The following is a 21,238-nucleotide window of genomic DNA, read 5'->3' as shown; positions in this document are numbered from 1 at the left end:
GCTGGTGCTGTGTTAATTTAAAAATTTTGGCATAGTATTAAAAATTGTTGTGGTTAAAATTGGATGAATGAGTTTTGTTGTGGACTACTTGTGGTTCAACAATCAACCCTACGGCCAGTGAGCCTAAACTTATATTTGGATATTGAAGTTCTATGAAGAATCAAGACCGTCTTGAACTAGTACCACTTTAATCTCATCTTGAAAATTAATTATGTGTTGTTGATCCAAGCTGATGGTTGTTTGAATATTAATTATTAAATAAATAGTATTTTAGGATTGGATGAGAACGAGACAAGCGTGAAGGAATGAGGCCGAAGCATCCTCTAATAAACTAAAGAAAGTGTTCAATCAATAGAACTTTGGGTGGTTGGTTCTTATTGCAAATAATCAGAATCACATAAATTCGTACACTATCACTTTTCAAAACAAGGACCTAATTTTATTTGGTTTTTGATTCAACGGGCTAAAGTCACCCGACCAGTCCATTAGGACCATTATTTGTTCAGGGAATTAGAGCATGTTACTTTAGTTGTTTTTACTATAAATATAATAACTCAAAAAAAAAAAAAACTGGATTCGAGAAATTAAAGACACAATAATACATATTACAAGACTTAGTTTAAGTGATTGTTTGAATTGATTAAACGTATGTCCTTAATTTTATCCTAAGAAATGGTGTGTATACTAAATTACTAATGTGGTAGTTGACTTATAGGAGATACATCATACATGCAAAGACTTTGGCTTGAAATCCACAAGGGTTCCATAAAAATGCAGTGAAATGAGAGAATTGTCTTTTCTCTTCGGTAAGTAAAAATCATATGTTCTAACTTCTAAGTACTGTTCGCTCCGATCCATTGCATTAATGCAAACACTAGACTCTAGCAACAGTATTCTGTGATATCATTTTGTTGAAATTGAATGTATATATAATAAACTAATAATAATAATATAACATGCTGTGTGTCAAAAGTAATAATTAATAAATGAAAGATTTAATGCAAAAATTCATTAATCTTTTAACATAATTTTGATATATTGATAATATAAAATATTTTACACAGTCATAAAATTATATTCGTTCTCTTAAATAATTATTCACGTAGTTAACATAAAAATTAATTATTTTTGTTGATGTAAAATTAAATAATTAATACATATATAAAATTATTTTATAAAGACCGTGTATCAAAATTAAATTCTAAAAAAAAAAAAGATAAAACTTGTTAGGAGGTTCTCATAAACATTAAATCCAATTTGATCCAAAAATATTTGTGGACAAAAAAAACGGGTGGCCCACTGAGAGAGGAACAGCAAATGCTTTTAATGGAAAAGGGATGGATGGCGCCACTGGATGGTTACTGGTTAACAAGGGTCCAAGAATGAGAGTGAGCCATATTAAGAGACTGAGTGACAAGCCATTGGTTGCACCTCTTTTAGCATGAAAACGACGCAACTCTTCTACGTTGGGCTCATAACTCCTGTCCCTTTTGGACCACTGGTTTTGTAGAATTGGTGCCAAAGTATGATTGAGATTTTAATTTGTTATTTATAATTTGTGCTACTCTTAGAAATCTATATCACAATCATCGGTCCTTCTATTCCGATAAGCACAGAATGTTTTGACCAATGGAAGCAAAGACGACCCTCTTACTCTCTTTTTAAGGTGGACCATGTTTAAACAAACTACTCTTTATTACATAAAAAAAATATGATTCTTGTATGTTAATTTGGTTTGTACTTGAACCAAAATTTTCATGTTTTAAATATTAGATTCTTTACGAACCATCACATGTAAAATACTTGTAGTTATGCAATTAATTTTACTGTGGAAGTCAAGGAATTCAATAGTTAAGGCTTTTTCTGGTCATCAATAATTCAATACTCATTACTAACTAATTAGTACTATGTCTTTTATGTTTTTTTGGACTGGGTTAGTACTATGGACACCTGAATGAAAAATAAAAATATGGGCCTCGTCCCAGAAATAATTGACCTGCAATTATGATGCCCAACTAAGGCCCTAAATAGTGGAATTCTTTAGTGTTGGGTGTGTGAGTGTATAATATGAACGTATTCGTGATGTAATTCTTAAAATTAGGAGTTCCAATCCATCTAACAAAAAAATTAAAAATTCTCCTGGGACTATATAATAATGTAGAGTGGATTAAAGATTCAGATAGGGTGGCAACACTACCCAAACCCGCGGGTACCCACTCCGCCCCTACCCGTTCGGGACGGGTAATTACCCGCCCCCGCACCGGGACGGGTTTTAACGGGGCGGGTTCTTGGCAGAAGACTGGTCAATAACGGTTTCGTTAGGTAAAAAAAGATTTTTGTAAACAATGTGAACAATAAATTCTAAAATTAATTCAATAAAGTAAAAAAAATACTCCACTTCAAATTATCTCCTAAACCTTAACATTAGAATAACCATCTACACACCTAGTGAATTGAACATCCAATCATTGTTAACTGTGCATGAATAAATCGAATCAAAAGAATAACCATCCAATTAAAAATAATGAACATAATCATTTGCATACCTATTAAATTGAATATCAGACATATCTATTGTTCATATGGTTTAGTATTCTCATTGTCTACCTGTACTTTTTCGGGCACCAATACCGTAAACTACTTCAAGAATCTCTTTGAAGATCATAATATTCTCATCGTGCTTTATACGGAGAATGTTAGAATATAATTAGAATCAATTATGATCAATTAGAATTATTTAGTATATCTGAACATTTATTATAGAATATTACGTCTTTATTATTACGATTTTTTTAGCCCTTATAAATATCCTTCTATATTGTATCATTCGAGACAACTTGAATAGACAATTTGAATACTCACAAACCTTTTTCCTATTGCTCTCTTTCCTCTTTCTAACATGGTATCAGAGCTATGGTATCCTCTTTGAAGAGGATAAGTTGTTTTCCTTGCGGTGAAATTACCGTAGCTTTTGCATTTTTTTTCTATACTTTTTCACCTCACCGACTAGCCTATTTTTTCATTTGCGCTTCCTTCAGACAAGCGGCGTTGTTTTAAATATGTTTCAAACTCAAGTTGTCACTTGAGTTTGAGGAGGATGTTAGAATCCGCAACCTCTTAATTAAGTATGGGGAGACTATGCCATTTAAGCTATTACTCATTGGCTAGTATATGTGAATATTTATTATAAAATATTATGTCTTTATTATTACTATTGTCTTAGCCCCTATAAATACCCTTCTATATTGTATCATTCCAAACAACTTGAATAGACAACTTGAATAATACACAAATCCTTCTTCCAGTTTAATCTCTTGTTTCTAACAGAGAAGACTTATACCCCGTTAGCAGAGGAAATTTCAAGAGGATATATGAGCAGTCTAATGTTGAGGAAATCCAGAAGGCAATCTTCAACATTGGATCATTGAAGGCCCCTGAACCTGACGGATATCCTGCTTTGTTCTACAAAGAATTCTGGGGCTCCGTCGGAAGCAAGGTGGTTGACATGATAAGGCAAGTTTGGATGAACCCTGGTATGATCCAGCACTACAATCACACTCTCATTGCACTCATTCTAAAAAAGTGATCACTTCAAGACAAAGAAAAAAAGTATTCTCACTTTATCACCAATAAGCTCACTAATTCATTTAAATAAGTATCGAGAATTTGAATTATGTCTTGTCCATGCAATAATTTATTGATCAGTAACAAACTCTTAAATAACACTCCAACGTGTGACAAATTAATTATTGAGCTGTTGAATTGAAAAATATTATTAAAAAAATAGTGATAACTTGATTACTAACGTATTATCTGGTGGAAAATTATATACTGTGATATAATTCAAGAAATATTTTGGTTACTAACTTATAATCTGATATACAATTATATTTGGTGTTAACTTGATGACATGATTCCATACTCCATTTCTTGGGGTAACCTCAAAGCAAACTGGGCACAATGTCTGTTGTCTCCTCTTAATTAAGTAATGAAGGATAAATGGTATCCAATGTTTTTACTACATACCAAGTTAATAATGTTATATGCACTACTTTTGTATACACATTTTTTTGTATAGTTTTTATTTTTGGCATTGAAAGTGATTGATAAAAAATTAAAAAGTGAAAATAGATAAAATAATTACTACTATACCATAAAAAAAATATACGTACCAAAAAATGTGTATAAAAAAGCAAGTACAAATATCATTTTTCTTAATATTCGTGACAAAATTTGTATTAAGATGACAACCATATTCAGGTTGCTCATCCGCCCCACGTGACGTTTCTTTCTTTAATACACCCCTACTATTAGTCTATTACGCATCCCACTGAGTTGCATATATTATATATTATATATATATATATTAGTATATGCATGCACGTGTGCATACCGGTTCTTCCAATAATTTTTGTGCCCCAAAAACCCCAGAAATCATTCATTGTTTTATATATACAGGTATTCTGTTGTTATACAGAGACCTACTTACACGCTGTCTCTTTTGCATCTTGAAATAGCCAACACAACAAAAGGATCAATGAAGTAAGTGCACAAAGTATGGCTAAATAATACACTATCAGAACAACAATGTAATAATAAATGGGAAGGCTGCCTCGGATGCTAATAGAGTGCTGTTAAACTGGGATACAGCAGCCTCAGGCTTTCAAAACAAGACAATGAATGCAACTACATGTTTAATTAAAAGATGAAGGCTGAGTTGTCATTAATTGAGAGGTTAATGCTTTGCCAAAAGAAAATTGAAGGCGGCAACAAGCAATAAGGTTTTATTATTTTATATAACATGATTTGTAGTGCCCTTGGATTTTGAAACAAGAACTCCAAAACAAATACTAGCTACTATAGTATAGTATAATACTGAGTGAAAACTAAAAAAAAAAAAAAGATTGAAATGGAAGAAACCTTGAAAAAGAATTTGGTTTGTATGTAAAACCAGCTACTATCACATACACATGAAAAAGCAACTCCCCAACATTTTGCTTTTCTACAATCAGAAGTTAATAGCAATTTTTGTGGCACAAAATACAATGAAAGGAGAGAGAAGCCGCACGTGGTAACGCTAAAAGGCACCATTTCCTTGCATTGATATCATTGCCAATTTCCATTCTCCTCTCTTCATTCACTGACTTTGATTTCATTAGTCTTCTTTCTCGGTAGAGTGAGAGTAAAACCTCTTCTTAATATCCATGTTTTACTTCCCTTTGCCTTAGGCTGAACTTTTGTGCTTTCCAATGCTCTTTTAACAATCAAATGATCCAATATTTTAGGGTCCATTCTTCATGCCAAGTTGCAACCGTGAACCATTAGGAATTATATCTTCTATATACTATATAATGGTGGAAGATTTTGTTATTGGAAACATTTTAAAGTTGAAGTTTTGATTAGAGGGCATATCTCGTTTTTTGGAATCCAAAACCCAAGTGTTTCAGATAAATTATTAACATAAATCTCAATGGTAGAACTGCAATCCTGTTCAAGCTTGGTCAATGCCTCGGCATTGTGTGTAATAGAGCAAGAAGTTAAGGGAGAGAGTGTCAATGTTGTTGCTGAGATTTCAGCTGAATTAGAAAGAGAAAGGCAGAAGAATTCAGAGCTTATGAAGAGAATATCAATGCTGGAAGCTCAGCTAAGAGAAAGAAACATGGAAACTCAAGTACGATATTACTTTTTTATTTTTGACTCTGCATTTTTTGCTTGTACTTAGCGCTATGTTATATATATATCTATGCATGATAATTCATAATTTCCTACATTGGTTAAACTCCCTTTATGTATTATATGCTACAATAGGGATATCATAAGGCATTAATGTTGTTGAATTATTGATTGCTACTTCTTTAACCAACTGAAACCTTTTAGCTGTAAGATTAAGGCACCATGATCAATTATCCTACTGAGTGAGGAGGGATGGTAAATTAAAAAATTAAAAATCAAGTGTTCAGTTAATATTCCTTGATGATTGAACTTTACTTCAGTTTTATTATTAAAAGGTGGAAATTATTTTATCGAGGATAAAGTACTAAATTAGCCCCCTACGTTTGGGCGTAATCCTGTCTTGGTCCTTAAAGTTTAAAGTGTCCTATTTGAATCCAAAAAAGTTTCATTTAGTCCCACCGGAGGTCCAAGATAAATAATTAACAAAATGTTCTACATGACAGCAAAATAAGAATAAGAACAAGGTCGATAATCTAGAGAATAAGTACAAGTTTCAGAGGCACAAAATCAACCGTGGATGCATCAATACATTTATTTATCATTTTTCTTATAATTAAAATGAAATATTTTCTATAAAACTAAAAAAAATGTTAAATAACGGTTGATTTTGTACCTCTAAAGCTTGTACCTATTCTCCAAATTATCGACTTTGTTCTTATACTACTGTCATGTAGGACATTACGTTAATTATTTATCTTTTGACCTCACGGTGGGACTAAATTGAAGCTAAATAAAATTTTTTTGGATTCAAATAGGACATTTTAAACGTTAAGGACTAAAACAGAATTACGCCAAAACGTAAGAGACCAATTTAGTACTTTACCCTTTTATTGATATCAGGAAAGTCATCATCAACATGCAGGTGCAGCAAGCTCAAAGAAATCCAAAAGGCAAAGGATAGAACAAGCAACTGATGAAGAAGAGAAAAAGAATAATGTCAAAAGTGAAATGGCTTCACAGTACAGACCTGGCATTGAACCAGCAAAGTGCTTAATCAATGAAGCAGACTCTGAATCTGTTGCAGATTTCAATGAAACAGATAGTGATGATGACTGTGATGATAATTATGATGATGATAGAGTTAGTCAAAGACATGAAGAAATTGAAGGCATTACTGAAACTGTTAATGAAAAAAAAGGTTACTTAGCTAGTTATGTGAAACAAGAAGATCATGAAAATCAAAAGAGAAATCATTCGGAGAAGATAGAAATCAAATCACAAGAAGGCACAAAAATTAGAGAGACTGAATTTGAGGTACTTTCATCAAGATTCATCATACATAAATCACAGAACAAAAAACCTCAGAAGGTGGCTTTTAGCCCAAAAGAAGTTAAGAGGATAATAGAGTCTGAAGCCCTTTTACAAAAGAATGCTCAGTCCCACACAATAAGGAAAATCATAGTTTTTTCATCCCTTGGCATAAGACATGGCTGTGAAGATATGTATGAGCTGGACTTGAAGCATTTTAGCATTTTGAATAAAGGAGAACCATATGTATCACCAACAAACCCTGGGGTAAGAGATTGAAATCAGTTTTCAGTTATTTCCATAAATTCAATAGTGTAATATTGATGCATACAACATATTTTCTTGCAGGAGCATGTTTTATATGAGAATCCTAGTGTTCGGAGAAAAATCTTTTATCCAAATCGAGAGAACCCTGTGTTGTGTCCTGTCCAGATACTTGAAGAAGAAAATGCCATGCGTCCATGTGATCCTAGCTGTCCTTCATGCTTATTCTTGTGCATTAAGTATGGTGGAAGGACAAGAAATCTTCCACAAAATGAGTAAGTTTTTTCTTGTTGATCTCAGAAACGTGTAGGTGAAAACTTATAGTTGTTTTTATATAAAGTTAATAGTTGAAAATCGTTAGATGATTCATCTAACAGTTTAGAGTTTAGGGTTTAGTATTGTAGTATTGGATTGATGTGGCAGGTATGTGAGGCAGCGCATGGGAAGAAACAAATTGAAGTCATTTGGGCCAGTTATGTGCCGAATGGGAATGTTGGTTCATATTAGAAGTGGAAGCTTCTTCTTCAAGGCACTTGGTATCACACTTCTGTTTATGGCAGGATTTCCTGATGATCTAGTTCAGAGAGAAACCAAATACCACAACTTAGACTTGCTTCACAAATATTACAGGTTTATCAAAATCATGAAACAGTATATTATATAGTTTCACTTTCTTCATCTAACAAATATAATGGTATCCATGACAGGACTGATGAGGATGCTGATGGGGAGCAGCTGTTTCTTCCAATTCCAATTGCATGTGACAATGTGAAGTAAAAAACTCTAATAATAGTTACTTACATAATGCATTAACATACTCTAATATGGTCTTGTCCTTGCAGGGAAGCCAAAATCCTGAAAACTTGACTAGAAAAACAGTTGCTGCAAAATCCAAGGGGAGAAAGAACACTAGTGATATCTTCAAGCCTTATAGTTCTCAAAATGCCCCATCATATCATCAACAATTAGCAGCACCAAGTCCAGCACAAACTCAATTTGCAATGGCAGCATTTCATTCTATCCCATTCCCATCTCAGATTTCCCAAGATTCTCCTCATCACATGCCAAATCCAATTCTTGCCACTGGTAATCACAATTCATATTATATGCTGCCACCACAACCAGCAAGTACTATTGTACCTGTGATGTATTGGCCTCCACCAAATACATATCTTCATGGACACTATCCTTCCACATATGGATACCAGTTTCTTCCTTGTGCTGCAAGTTACATGCCATTCCACACAACACAACCTAATTACAATCACCCCAGCTGCAGTTCCACCTTACCAAAGTTGTTAGAAGGTGGTGGAAAGAATGATTTAGCCTCCGAACAATGTGACAGCGATACTGATAGCACTGAGGACCATGATGCAAGTGCAACTGCTTCAATGACATTCCACAAATGATTCATTCCGTTGGAAAAATAATCATTCGCATATGGTTGAAGTACCATGATGCATAAGCTTTTCTGTGCAGCTTGTAACTCAAACCTTACTTGTCTTATTTATCATCATGGAAATAATTTTCAACTTTTCTCACTTTGTCCTAATAATCACTGACACAACCTATATCACACACATACACACATATATATAGGTTGGTCAGCTCATAACATCTTGCAGTCAATGGGTTGGGATAATTAAAATGTTACAATATTTTGTGGTCCTGACCCAACAAAGAAAATACGAAGTTATGTATACTTCTTAAAAATTGAACACTAGACACAGTCATACAGCTATGTAATTTAACGAAATGAAAGTCCATATCTAAGTTATTTGCAGCAAAAGGATTTCTTTAAGTAGTAATGTTAATTTGATGTTATGAGTGGAACAGTGGAATGTTGGGCCACCTGAACGATGATGGTGATTCCATTTTCTTGCTTGCACCGCTCTCCTAAGTCCTAAGTCACTTTCGAGTTTTGATTAATGCATTTAGCAGTGGGTCCACTACACAATCAAGGTTGGAAGATTCTTCATCTATGATGTATCCTGTTTTGTTTGTTTTCTTTCCTTAGTTTCCTACCAACTGCCAATAATGTAGTTCACTCCTAACTAAAAATATGCATTTATTATTTTAATACTATCACTGTATTTTTATGATAGGTATTAGGATAATATTAATCATAATTTATTTTTGTTCTGTTAAATTAAATTAGGTAGACTTAATTAATACAAAAATTGAATGTATAACATTAATACATCATATTAAATATTTTAAGTAAATAATCACTGTTGATTATTCTACCCGCCCTTGATTCTGGTGCATTTAATACTGTTAATTAAAACTTGTTGAATTTTATAAACTTCAAATATAAGCAACAAATTTGGAATCTTATGCTTCTTTTGCCCTTTTACCGGTACGTCTTTTTCTTCGTCCTTATCCGCAGTGCTGACTGTAGCATATAACAATGGAAGCTACGCTTGTATACTACAATAATGAATAAGCATGAAAGGGAGCGAGAACTCATAGCACATACATTGAACTGTGACTGCCACGCACCCATGCCATGCCATGCCATGCATCATCACATACATACACATACACATACACATACACGACAGGCCCCACATCACATGCATACATTATCATTATCATCATCATCATCATCATCAACATAGCTATTACCCACTATCTTTATTGAATAAAGAAAGAAAGAAAAGCATCTAATTTGTGCAGAGATCTTGAGACACAGCAGCAACAGCAGCAGCTTATTATTTTCACAGAATTAGGCTTAAGAAAGCTAAGGCTCGTCGTCGGTGGTACGGATCTTGTTGGCAAGATTGCACTGCTTTCTAATCTCACCTTTAGAGCCAGTGAGAGGGTTGTTCTCAGACAGAATGGTAATGGCTCTGGAGAATTCCTTGAAGAAATAGTCCTGACTCTTAGCCATTTTCTTCACAAAAGGCTTAGTCCTTTTGTCATGGGCCAATTGGTGATCCACCAGCAAGAGCCCCTTGTTGTCCAAGATGTTCCTGTAGTAGTTGTTGTCCAGAACCATGGGGGTACCACGGTCATTTCTCACATACTGTACGGCCTTTGGGTCCGGAATGGAGTCCGGGCACTTCTTCAGCATGTGCGGCACATGCTCTGGGTTCAGCGCTGAGTCTACCTCCGGGTACAAACGGTGCACCAACTTCACGCAGTGGGTTCGCCCAACGCTGTGTGCTCCTGTGTCACGTTTAACACAATAATCAACCATAATAATCGATTATTAACTCAACATAATAAAATAGAGCATAGTACTAGTTAAATACCAAGTAATGCAACTACGCCGGGAGTGTCGATTCCCATGGCGCCAAACTTATCGAGAACGGAAGAAATGGATTCATTGTGGTCTGGAAGGTACTGTTCAACGACCTCAGCTCTGCTCCTTCTACCATCCCTTCTTCCTGTTTTTAGAGGGATGTAAGGACCTCCTAGCTGCAAAGATTTGTAACTTGGATGTAACTAACAAAAAGGAAGCAAGAATGACAAAGAAAGAAAGAAGAAAGAAAGAATTAAAGAATTGTTACAGAAACAATGCCATCTCTGGCAGAAAGGACAAGGATATCAGCACAGGAAACAACTCCAGGGCACTCTCTCTCCACGGCTTCCTTGATGGTCTCAATGTACCTGAAGTTCCTCAGCCCGAAGCTTCGGTCAGTCTCCTTCTCAGACAAGGTTCTTCTTGTGGAGTCCAAAAGCAGCGATGCATCACATCTCTGCTCTCATAAAACAAGTGTAATTAGTTATGGAAATTGGAAAGGCTGATAATTGATGATCGATTATTACCTGAACAGCACAGTCATGGAAAATGTTCCTGAGCCAGGAGAATGCAGTGTTCTTGTGGCGCTTGTAGAGAAGCTTCACTTGTTCTTTGATGATGTCTTCAGCCTGAGGGCATGTCTCCTTGTAGAAGTTCATAACAAGGCCAGGATCATCTTCTTCGGCAAAAGCCAGTACTGCTGAAAAGGATACTAAAGCTAAGAAGAAGAGGAAACAAGTTTTGGGAGCCATTACTCTTCACTCTCACTCTCTCCGATCCCACTAAAGAGTAGTGACCTACTTTCACTGCTTTCTCTTCTCCTTCTTAAATAACAATAAGACAGATAAATCTGCTAATAAATTACACTACTCTGTCAAGGCTTTAATGAGTTTTTTTTTATTATTATTTATTATTACGGTAATATTAAAAAGACAAACAAATAAATAAAATTTATTTTATTTAATATTTGTTAATTATTATAATAATAAATAAATATTAAATTTTCGGGTTTGGGTTTAGTTAATAAATGCTTTAAAAATATATGTTAAAGTTATTATTAAGGTTTATTTAGTTAAGATTATAAATTGAAAATGTTCTTATTGAAAATACAAAAAGTTTAAATTGTATTTATTCTGTGTCTATTAAATAAAAATATTTAAAACTTTTACTAATGATAAGTTTATTATGTGTCTTAAAAGTATATATTAGCTAAATTTTTATGAAAAAGTATGAGGAGACAATGTATGTTTTATACAATGTGTACAATGGAGTTAATTTAAAATTAAAATTAAATTATAGGCAACTAATTAATTATTCTATGCCTTTCTCATAGAGTCTTGTCGGTACATTAACGTCACGGTTACCAATCGCTATCGAAAATCGCGCCATTTCGACTAGCGTTGTCGCACAGGCCACCGCCAAGGGAGGACGCGCATATTGTGTGGGTCGAACTAACGGCACCGCAACAACCCAGACGTTCAGCGGTGTGTGCCTTCTTCCCGACACCATCCTCACCTCCTCTGATGCGCCTTCGCTTTCTCTCATTCCTTCAAGTCTCTTCTCACCGATGATACCACTCTGCTTTTGTCATAACTAGTCATTTAAAATTATGTTTCACCACAATAATAGTTTCTTCTGTTTATTCATCTTCTTTTTCTATTTTAATGGTCAATTTAGGATGGTCATTTTAGTAGGTATGCAGATGGTTATTTTATTTTTATGTAGATAATTATTTTGATTAGATTGAGTTTAGTTATATATAATTAAAATATGTTAGATGTTCAATTCATTAGGTATGCGGATGATTATTTTTATCCTTAAGTGGATGTTTATTTTTATTAAGGGTGAGTGGCGTGTGGCAAGCCAAGTAGCGACGTTGAAATGGGATGATTATTGATGAAGGTGGAGTGGCCATCGGTTGAAAAAGAAGAGAGTATTGCAGGATTTGTTATTTTTTTGAAATAACAAACTTGATTTTTTAAAAATTTGAAATTTGAAATCGGAGAATTTGAAATTTGAAATTTGATATGAAATAATTGAATAAAAGTTTTTAAATTTATTATTTCGTAGGTAATTTTCATTTTTAACTCATATTGGGCTAAATAAGCAGCCCATTGTACACATTGTATAAATACTCTATTGACTTCCTAGTGGGACTCAATTTTTATTATTAATAGGAATTTTTGTATTTCTATCTTAATAAATGAATAATAAATATATTAAATTTAAATTTTACGTTCTTTTTGTACAAAATTTTTGGTGTTACAAATCGGACGGTCCGATTTGTAGAAAAAAATTTTTGAATTTTGGACATTGAAATCGGACCGTCCGATTTCAGAAAATTTTAATTTTTTTTATCTTGCAAAATGCAAATCGGACCGTCCGAATTTAGTATAATATGAATATTTTAACGATCCAAATACAAATCGGACCATCCGATTACTCACCCCATTTTCAGATCGTCCGATTTAGTTACCCTGACACCATACACCAGTATTGCACCCATGTACTCCATAATAATGTCTCACACCATTCCTAGCCCCATAACAAAAATAAAAAGCGACAGTGTTACACAAAGTGCTGAAAACAATGGCTCATGAATGATGTGAAGAGTTCACTGTACCTTATTATTATGGGTTTTTGTGAAGTAGTATAAATAAATAAAGTCAATTCTATGATATGGTGTTTAAATTATCTAAATTATTTTTTAATAAAGTAAAAAAATTAAATATTTAAAATTTATTAAATATTAACTAGTTATTTATTTTGGAAATTTAAATACCATTTGTAAAATACCATAACAATCATCAATAAATAAATAGCATGAAGCTGTTTTCATGCATTCAAAATCAATAAAGCCGAGAAATTACAAAATTATTTCTACAGGCTTGATTTAGTGAGACCATGTTATTCCTTACCAAGTTACCATTATTGCTTAAAAAATAGGTGACTCAATGCAACTATGCAAGCACATTCAGTTTTCAAATGCAGAGTATTGGATTTACTTTACACGCTACGCGGGTGATGGTGTCTTTATTTTAATTGGGATCTTGAGACAAGGAATCAACTAGTATTATTTTAAGCCACAGTAGGATTCAACTGGATGATTAAGATATGAGCAGGGACATGGATGTAAATACAACAGCTCAGAACACAGGAGCCTTTATCCCAGTTCCAATGGCAAGCTCATAGAAGACGTGAGTGAGGACTGAAGAACCATCTAAAAAGGGAAGCAGAAGAAAAGTGTCATCACTCCTAACTCCTAAGCCTGTAAGCCACCCATAACGCGGTCACGTTGACAAAAAGATGGGATTCCCAGAATAGGAGGCGGCTAAATTTGGTGGCTGATGGCGCAGGTTTAGCTTGCTGGCTGCGAAGCCGTAGCAGTAAGCCGTTTTGATCACCGACAATCTCTGTGCAAATAATCAATGGTGTGGGACACCTCATCACACTCATCACCAAAAGTCGCTATTTCCACTTCCACACTGCCTTTCAACTCGGGAAAATGCCACTGTATGCTCTTTTATTTCAAGCGATAAAAAACGTATTTGTCAGATAACTTGACCTTATATGCTCGTAATCCTATATAATGTTGGAAAAATTTTAAATGTTTTTAAAATATTATTTAATAGTTTTAATCGTTAATTTTAATTATAAAAATTATATATAATATAAAAATTGCAAGATAAGGTTATTCGTGGACTGAGTTGATTGGATACACGTTTTGTTATTCAATTATTCATTGACAAAATGTAAAGAAGGTGTTGTGTCTAAAATCAGGGCCCCAAACTTACATGCACAAGTAGACAACTCATTCATTGCCGGGAAGGAGATAAGCCAAAAATATGAGCTAAGAATACTGCCATCAGACGTAACTACTAACTACGGAAACCTTACTCTCAAGTCTTAACAGTTAACACATCACAATTCACAGCTTTTGAGGACTATCTTCTATACGTAAAAACATGGTTATATATTGAGCCTAGTCGTTCGCTCCGAAGGAATACCAAACCTTGCACGGAAAATTTATCACCGACGGCGACGAGTGTTACAAAGAAGTTATGGATAATTGGATTGCGATCTACTTTTTTTTTTTCTTTTGATCTAGGATAGCGCTAGTTTTGGTTGAATACTGAGATACTATTGGCGATTTGACGTTATACCTACCTATTGGACCCATTGTCCAACTTTATTGTACAGACATGAATGAATTATGTTGCAACAATATCTTGGGCCTAACAACGGAAATTTGGGCTTTAACATGGGCCAAACTCTGCAGTAGAAACATTTTTGACGTACTACCAGAGAATCCAGATCAAAAGAAAAAAAAAATTGACACAAACCTTATATCAATAAAAACCACAAACCAAAAACAGAGAAAACAGTACAACAATTTGGTGCAGAAAAAGATTCCCTCCCCTCTTCTCCCTCCTTTGATGGATAGGATTAACCATTCTAGAACAACAAACTGTATACTGAGAACAAGATGAATAACAGTTACAACATCAACTGTAACACTGTAACTCTAGAAGTATGCAGAACCTGTAATGAGACACAAGTATGCCAATGCATGCAACATCTGCCAGTCTGATAATTGTTAAAGTTGAACATATTATAGCAATTGCTTTTGCTATCCGCACTGATTGCATGAAGAAGGCAGTTTTAAACCTCAGACCACGTCCCAATAGCTATCTTCTGATCTGTCTGCATCTTACATCTGCAACGACATGGCGAATGTGTGGAGCATACCATTTCACCCTCTCTACATGTTCTATTGAAACCTCCCAACAATAACCTGTGGAAAATCATAATGGTGTCGGGTAATCAATATTAGTTCCAGAAATTACATCATCATTTTTGCATTGAGACAAGCTCACTGTACATTTATTTTCCTTTTTGTAATGAAGAAAGGTCTACCTTCAGATCTAGCAATTTCATCTATGGACTTCAACACATGATCAGTCCACTGACGTTCTTCAGTGTCCTTTGTATTCCCATGGACGTGTAATATTCCACCATCTCTCCTGCAACATTGATTTCACGAGAAAGAGTGAAATTAGTTACCAATGGCCCACAAGTGAATCTGAGCTGAATTAAGCTAGCTATTTATGCAATGTAAAGATTTTTCTTGATTGTTCTATACAAATTTTATTACCCCACAGCACAAGTAAAACAGAAATTCTATATGTTTTTAGCTATATGCAATTTTCCAGATGCATAAGTTTCAATCATGCAATTGATAAGATGACAGATGAACCTAAAATTTAGTATCATTATGAATAGAGTTGGTGAATAAGAACTGCTTGGGAATCAGGACGTGCATACATCATCTTAGATAATTTGTATTCATACAATACTTTATTTATTGGATAAGAACGATAAAGTATTTCATAATCAAATTCAAACTGAATGAATAACTTAGCAGCTAATTAGACAGTTTCTCCCTCATTTCATTCATACCTTGATACATAAATAATATGGCAATATTTTAAAGAGAAATATCAACAACTTAAGAAAATTAAGTTTAAGAGCAGGGAACATAGTCCCACGGTCATTTCAATGTCAACCATCCTGGATAATCATTTTGTGAGAAGAATCAAGGCAACGAAAGCAATCATGCAATTACCTTAAAGCCCTGACAGCTGTGACCCAGCTACACTCGCTAGATGGAAGGAGACCAAGAGATACTCTATCAGCCATGTTCTGTAAGCAAAAAAATAGTTTATTGAGTGTTTACAGTGACTCATTGAAAAAGGTAAACAGTCAATGGACCACTAGCCACATGTTTATTCCTTTGATTAATCTTTTCATCCAGCAAAGCTGATTTTACTAAATCTTTTCAAGTAAAAAAGAGAAGATATTTTTGATATGTAAAAATAAAATTAAAGTTACTGTAACAATCATCCCCTGGTATCCTCTGCACAATTTTCTTCCCTTCATCTTCATTCAGAAGAGTATCTCTGATAATATGTCAAAGAAGTGCTTATTTTGTCTTTTTCTCAAGCTAACTATAAATTATCTTCACCGCTAAACCTAGAGCTTGTTTGGGTGAGCTTCTAAGAAAAGATCTTTTTTCGAGTTATCTTTTTTTAAAAGATCTTATGAAAAAGTAAAAGTAATTTTATATTTGGATATCTCATGCAAAAAGATCTTTTTATCTATCAATTATGTTTGGGTATAACAATATAAAAGTACTTTTTTGTTTATTTATTACATGAAAAACATCTTTTTTTAAGGAAAAAATATCTTTTAAGAAAAGATGTAAATTACAGCTTCTCAAAAAAGATGTTTTTTTTTTTATTTTTCTAGTGCTTTTACTTTTACTACTAGAAATTTACCAAATACGCTAAAAAATAAAAAAAGATATTTTTTCATTGAAAAAATATATTTTTTTAACAGAATAATGACGCTCAAACAAGCACAAAAAACAGATCCTCTCTTTTTTTTTTGGGTCATTAGACATGCGATTCTAAGAATAAAGCAAACTATTATAGAAGATTTTTTCAGTTGCTTGTCTTTATTTCCAAATTTGATCCTCACTTGATGTAGTGAGTTGAGACTATAGTATTGAATTATCAGGAGAAGAAAAAATAAAACGAAAAATAAAATAAAATACTATATACCTTGGGGGCCATAATTCGATTATCTCCCTCAAGCACGATACAACGGTCAGCTACAGAGTTAGCTTGTAGATTATGTTTGAGTGCTTCTACCGCATGGGGATTCCACTCACATGCATATACAAGTTTTGCATGGGCCCTGCATAAGACCATGCAATCACACTATAAATAAACACAGGTTAACATAAATAATATTAGAGGGAAGAAAAAGAACCCAAGGAGGTTAAATAGTATTTTTCTCAAATAATACCCCAAACCCTAAGACAGCAAATATTAGAAGAGATTCTGTATAAAACAATGGCATGCCAGTACCAAAACACAGAATACCTGACAAGAAAAGGCAGCACAAAGTAGCCAATGCCAGCAAAGAGATCTACTATAACCTCATCTTTACAATCTAGCCTGGCCATCCGGAGCTTCTCGGATAGATTGCCCCATGAGAACATGCACTTTGTAGCATCAAAAGAATAAAGTATTCCATTTTCTCGATGATTGACCCAACCATTATCTCCAACAAGAATTTGCAATTTGCTATCTCTTGTACCAGTAGCAGCAACAGGGCCCTATCATACACTATTTACTAGTCATTTCAAGATATTTTTTTTCCCATTCCAAAGATCAATCACTACATAGATATTTAATAATAAGGACTGTAAATTCACTACCCTTAACTGAAACTACATACAATGATGATTTAATACAATTTTTAAGAGAAAAATGCCACATTTAGCCTTTATAATCCATTTTCTGTTGGTAATTTCAGTGTTTTCTATATCTGTGAAAGTCATATCAGGAAATCCTTATCCTTGACATAAATTTTATGCATGCCACTTCAAGAAGATATCTTTACAAAAAGGGAAAATAGAAGAAAGGATCATATGCATGGAAAATAATAAATCAGTAGGATGAAGTTCGTGGAAGAAAAGGCAAGAATATAATATTTATGCATTTTTCATGCATGTATGATTTACTTGGCGAGCAAGACGATGGGCCTTAAGTGATTTGGCAACAATGGGCCAAAGCTCCTCTGCGATGGAGTCCCACAAGGAATCCTTGAAAGAAGCCGCTGGAACTATGACAATATCTCCAAGCCGATCCCACCTATAAGTCATAAAAGATTACTAAATAAAATATACAAAATTAGAGGAAGCACATACAAGAACAAAAGACATAAAAGCACAAAAATAACTGTGAAGATAGCGATCATTAGAGAAACAATTTTAATGAAAGAACCTTGTTGGCAATTCCTCTAGAAGCGATTCCGGTAGGCCTTTATGTTTAATCAAAGATGTTACAGCTTCATTCATCACTTTCAAAGGGGACTTAGCAGCTTTTCTTACTTCAACAACCTCGTCTACCAACATAATTGCACCATATTCAACAAGAAGATTCAATCCTTCAGAACAGGACAACGCATTTAACGAGTATCCATCTCGATTATGTGGTTTTGAGAAGAGAAGTTCATTATTTCCATCAATTGCATCAGCTGAATGATGAATCCTTTTATTAAATAAAGTAACAAATCCCTTACGAACAGGAAAACGGATATGCATTCCACCCTCTTCAGAGCATGCCTTCCTCCCCAAGTCTAACCATCCAAATTTCTTCAATATGTCCTTCCCTGATTTGGCATATTTCTTTTCTAGTTGCAGGACATAATGTGATGCAATCTTCTGACTTTGGTTACTCAAACAAAGTAAGGCACCATTAAGATCTGATTTTTCATTTCCCAATACATTTGGTGCATGTACAGGTTGGGATCCTTTAGAATGTTCAATCATATTCCCGTTTGTCCGTTCCCTCTGTATATTCATATGGTTGTCCTGATTCTTGATGGGCAAAGGTTCATCATGTGAACATGTTACATGGAGCAAGTTGACTTTTGCTGGCTCACTAAACTTGGTTCCAAATGCATAGCATGCTGCACCACCACCAACAATAACAAGGTCATTGCCAACAACGTTAGCTGTACTACGCACAAACAAATCTTTACCAACAGAATTAAGGGTAACATGCTTCCATAGACGAAGCTTCAAATCAAGTAAAGCTAACTCCTGACAATTTTGTCTGACTGGGCAACCACCAATAATGCCAAGAAAATTTTTATTCACAAACATTGAGTGTGAGAACCTAGCATGTGGAATCCTTCCAGCAGTCTTTTCCTTCTTCCACTGACACTTCTGAACATCAAATCTATATAAATCTCCAAGTGCTTTCCCACCAGTGTATCCACCAAACATATAAATCTGAGAATCAGATGCCACCATTGCATGAGAGTGGCGTGCACAAGGCAAGTCCCCACTAACTGGTATCTCTTTCCATTGTAAATTTTGTGTGTCAAGAATATAAAAGGAAGAAAATATAATATCGGTGTCAAGTCCTCCAAATACGTAGATATTCGAACCCACCACAGCTGCAGCATGACGATGTCTATACAAAAAAACATTCACCTTACACTGTTAAAATACAATGAAAATATTGTTGCCAAATCAAGCTACAGCAAACATGTTGATATACAACTTAGAGATTCAACAAGTTGTAATGGACAGAATTATAATATATGATTCCATAACATATAAACCATAAACNNNTTGAACTGGAGAAGGTACAATAAAAGAAAACTGTAAATAATTACCTGGGAGGAAAGACACTACCGCCACATTGATGTAACCTCCAATAATTCTTAGTTGTATCAAGGATCCATACATCACTCAGAATTTTATCAGGACCAGTCCGACCTCCAATCACAAACATGCAATCTCCAACCAAGGAAGCTGTATGGCCTAGTCGTGGGGATGGAGACTCACATGCAGGAGTGCTGATCATTTCAAGATTGCCAGAACATGGATCAAGCAGCAACAAATCATCTCTTCTTGCATGTCTCCCTGGCCCTCCAAAGCCACCAAATACAACCACCTTGCCATTATCCAATGCACAAGCTGAATGGCCCCATAGAAAAAGTTTCTCCACTGGTTCACCAACAACTTCAACATGTGTAACTGGCACATTACAAACAGGAGAACCAACAAATCCTGCCAACCATTCAAAGATTCAGACTTTTTGATTGATATTTAAATGGAAAGTTGTCCTGCAATCAGATACATATCAATATGTATCAGTATAATTACCCACGCATTTCATTACCATATGATATTAATCATAAAGTTAATATATCTATAAATGTGGTGCTACAAAACATAAGCAAACAGCAGCAGCAACATGATATTCTAATCAACAAGTTCAACAGTTTAAGCCACCAAAGTGAACGGTTTCATCAAATACCATCATACTGAAATATCAAATACCTGAATAGGTGTCTCCATTCTCGGTTCCTGACCGAGACTCATCCTCAACTTCATAATGATCACAATTTGGCAGTAAATGGTTACCGATATCCGCAACCACAGGTCCTCCTCCAAAACCATTGGAATGCTGCAACACTGCAAGGAACCTCTCAGTTCTGTTCCTATTAGCTTCCATCTTGTCGTTTGCGACCTGAACAAGATACCTAACATACTCAGGGTTCACCATAATCTTGCCAGTGTCCCCTAACGGCACCTCCAACCGTATCGAACAGCGAATCGCTATGATTACACGCTTGCTGGCGTTGGTGATGCCAGATTCCCTGAAACCACATGATATTGCGAGCCACACCAGCGACTGAGCGGAAGAAAGATCTTTGCACTCGACGGCGATGATGAGGGGCTCGAATCTGAAGACGAGTTCGGAGGGAACGGGTGAAGACTGAGTTGACTCGGAGGTGGGGAAGAGGAGGGAAAGGAGGGAGTCGGTATCGGCAGGATCGTGGGAAACGAAGAGCCAGGTACCGCCTCTGGCTTTCTTCTTGGGAAGCGTTGAAACGGCGTCGTTTTGAAGAGGCTGAGAGAGGATTGAGATTCTGCCGGAGCAGGAGCTTGTAGTGAAGTAGAAAGGGTGGTTGTTGAGTGCATTGATGAGAGGTATTATTGGAATGTCCAAACTGCCCTTTGGAGACTTGTCGTGCTCGGTTGAGTTCAACGATGATAGTGTTGCCGCTTTTCTCTTCTCAAACTCCATGCTTGCTGCTCAGTCTTCAGCTGTAACTGTAAAATGTAAACCCACGAAAAACCTCTTATGAAGAAGATTG

The 21,238-nt window shown here is 34.9% G+C and overlaps 4 protein-coding genes and 1 long non-coding RNA gene across 9 annotated transcripts in view; 2 read left to right on the top strand and 3 right to left on the bottom strand.

Moving 5' to 3' along the window:
- LOC107637251 overlaps window positions 1-228 on the top strand; it is a gene marked incomplete in the record, with an annotated part of 1,328 nt that extends 1,100 nt beyond the window's left edge. Inside the window, 1 exon segment of the mRNA XM_016340686.2 lies at window positions 1-228.
- On the top strand, window positions 4,865-9,894 carry LOC107613502. 3 transcript variants are annotated; one of them, XM_021104157.1, is made up of 6 exons: window positions 4,865-5,671; window positions 6,574-7,248; window positions 7,330-7,520; window positions 7,669-7,875; window positions 7,953-8,018; window positions 8,088-8,245. In XM_021104157.1, the coding sequence occupies exons 1-6, from the start codon at window positions 5,471-5,473 to the stop codon at window positions 8,110-8,112; spliced, it is 1,365 nt and encodes a 454-aa protein (XP_020959816.1). In that variant the 5' UTR covers window positions 4,865-5,470; the 3' UTR covers window positions 8,113-8,245. The 3 variants fall into 3 exon arrangements, with proteins under 3 accessions (XP_020959816.1, XP_016171019.1, XP_020959811.1); XM_016315533.2 differs by having other exon boundaries at window positions 4,874-5,671; window positions 7,953-8,013; window positions 8,088-9,894; XM_021104152.1 differs by having other exon boundaries at window positions 5,540-5,671; window positions 6,596-7,248; window positions 7,953-8,013; window positions 8,088-9,894.
- LOC107637242 (peroxidase 42) lies at window positions 9,612-11,398 on the bottom strand. The gene is made up of 4 exons (XM_016340677.2): window positions 11,020-11,398; window positions 10,761-10,949; window positions 10,503-10,668; window positions 9,612-10,416 (listed from the first exon to the last, which is right to left on the bottom strand). The coding sequence occupies exons 1-4, from the start codon at window positions 11,242-11,244 to the stop codon at window positions 9,989-9,991; spliced, it is 1,008 nt and encodes a 335-aa protein (XP_016196163.1). The 5' UTR covers window positions 11,245-11,398; the 3' UTR covers window positions 9,612-9,988.
- On the bottom strand, window positions 14,663-21,216 carry LOC107637231 (tRNA wybutosine-synthesizing protein 2/3/4). 3 transcript variants are annotated; one of them, XM_021104138.1, is made up of 9 exons: window positions 20,418-21,215; window positions 19,748-20,144; window positions 18,346-19,542; window positions 18,084-18,213; window positions 17,440-17,675; window positions 17,116-17,251; window positions 16,119-16,195; window positions 15,375-15,516; window positions 14,663-15,287 (listed from the first exon to the last, which is right to left on the bottom strand). In XM_021104138.1, exons 1-9 carry the CDS (start codon window positions 21,166-21,168, stop codon window positions 15,264-15,266), a joined length of 3,090 nt encoding a protein of 1,029 aa, XP_020959797.1. In that variant the 5' UTR covers window positions 21,169-21,215; the 3' UTR covers window positions 14,663-15,263. The 3 variants fall into 3 exon arrangements, 2 of the variants coding, with proteins under 2 accessions (XP_020959797.1, XP_016196154.1); XM_016340668.2 differs by having other exon boundaries at window positions 15,410-15,516; window positions 20,418-21,214; XR_002348398.1 differs by lacking the exons at window positions 14,663-15,287; window positions 15,375-15,516 and having other exon boundaries at window positions 17,440-17,685; window positions 20,418-21,216.
- On the bottom strand, window positions 16,484-17,109 carry LOC110263201. Its single transcript, XR_002348405.1, has 2 exons — window positions 16,915-17,109; window positions 16,484-16,525 (listed from the first exon to the last, which is right to left on the bottom strand). It is a non-coding gene; the product is annotated as an uncharacterized LOC110263201 (long non-coding RNA).

This window comes from Arachis ipaensis, chromosome B01 (genome assembly GCF_000816755.2).
Source record: "Arachis ipaensis cultivar K30076 chromosome B01, Araip1.1, whole genome shotgun sequence".
NCBI lineage: Eukaryota > Viridiplantae > Streptophyta > Magnoliopsida > Fabales > Fabaceae > Arachis > Arachis ipaensis.
This window is presented reverse-complemented; position numbering and strand designations above follow the sequence as displayed.

What these genes read in the sequence shown, in the direction of transcription:
- LOC107613502 (XM_016315533.2), top strand. Translation starts at nt 5,471, where the DNA reads ATGGTAGAACTGCAATCCTGTTCAAGCTTGGTCAATGCCTCGGCATTG. An exon ending in TATCACCAACAAACCCTGGG is followed by an intron (nt 7,249 to 7,329) that starts GTAAGAGATTGA and finishes ATTTTCTTGCAG; the next exon opens with GAGCATGTTTTATATGAGAA. An exon ending in AGAAATCTTCCACAAAATGA is followed by an intron (nt 7,521 to 7,668) that starts GTAAGTTTTTTC and finishes TTGATGTGGCAG; the next exon opens with GTATGTGAGGCAGCGCATGG.
- LOC107637242 (XM_016340677.2), bottom strand. Translation starts at nt 11,244, where the DNA reads ATGGCTCCCAAAACTTGTTTCCTCTTCTTCTTAGCTTTAGTATCCTTT. An exon ending in TCCATGACTGTGCTGTTCAG is followed by an intron (nt 10,950 to 11,019) that starts GTAATAATCGAT and finishes TTATGAGAGCAG; the next exon opens with AGATGTGATGCATCGCTGCT. An exon ending in CCAGAGATGGCATTGTTTCT is followed by an intron (nt 10,669 to 10,760) that starts GTAACAATTCTT and finishes AAATCTTTGCAG; the next exon opens with CTAGGAGGTCCTTACATCCC.
- LOC107637231 (XM_016340668.2), bottom strand. Translation starts at nt 21,168, where the DNA reads ATGGAGTTTGAGAAGAGAAAAGCGGCAACACTATCATCGTTGAACTCA. An exon ending in ATCGAATTATGGCCCCCAAG is followed by an intron (nt 16,196 to 17,115) that starts GTATATAGTATT and finishes TTTTGCTTACAG; the next exon opens with AACATGGCTGATAGAGTATC. An exon ending in ACAGCTGTCAGGGCTTTAAG is followed by an intron (nt 15,517 to 16,118) that starts GTAATTGCATGA and finishes TCAATGTTGCAG; the next exon opens with GAGAGATGGTGGAATATTAC.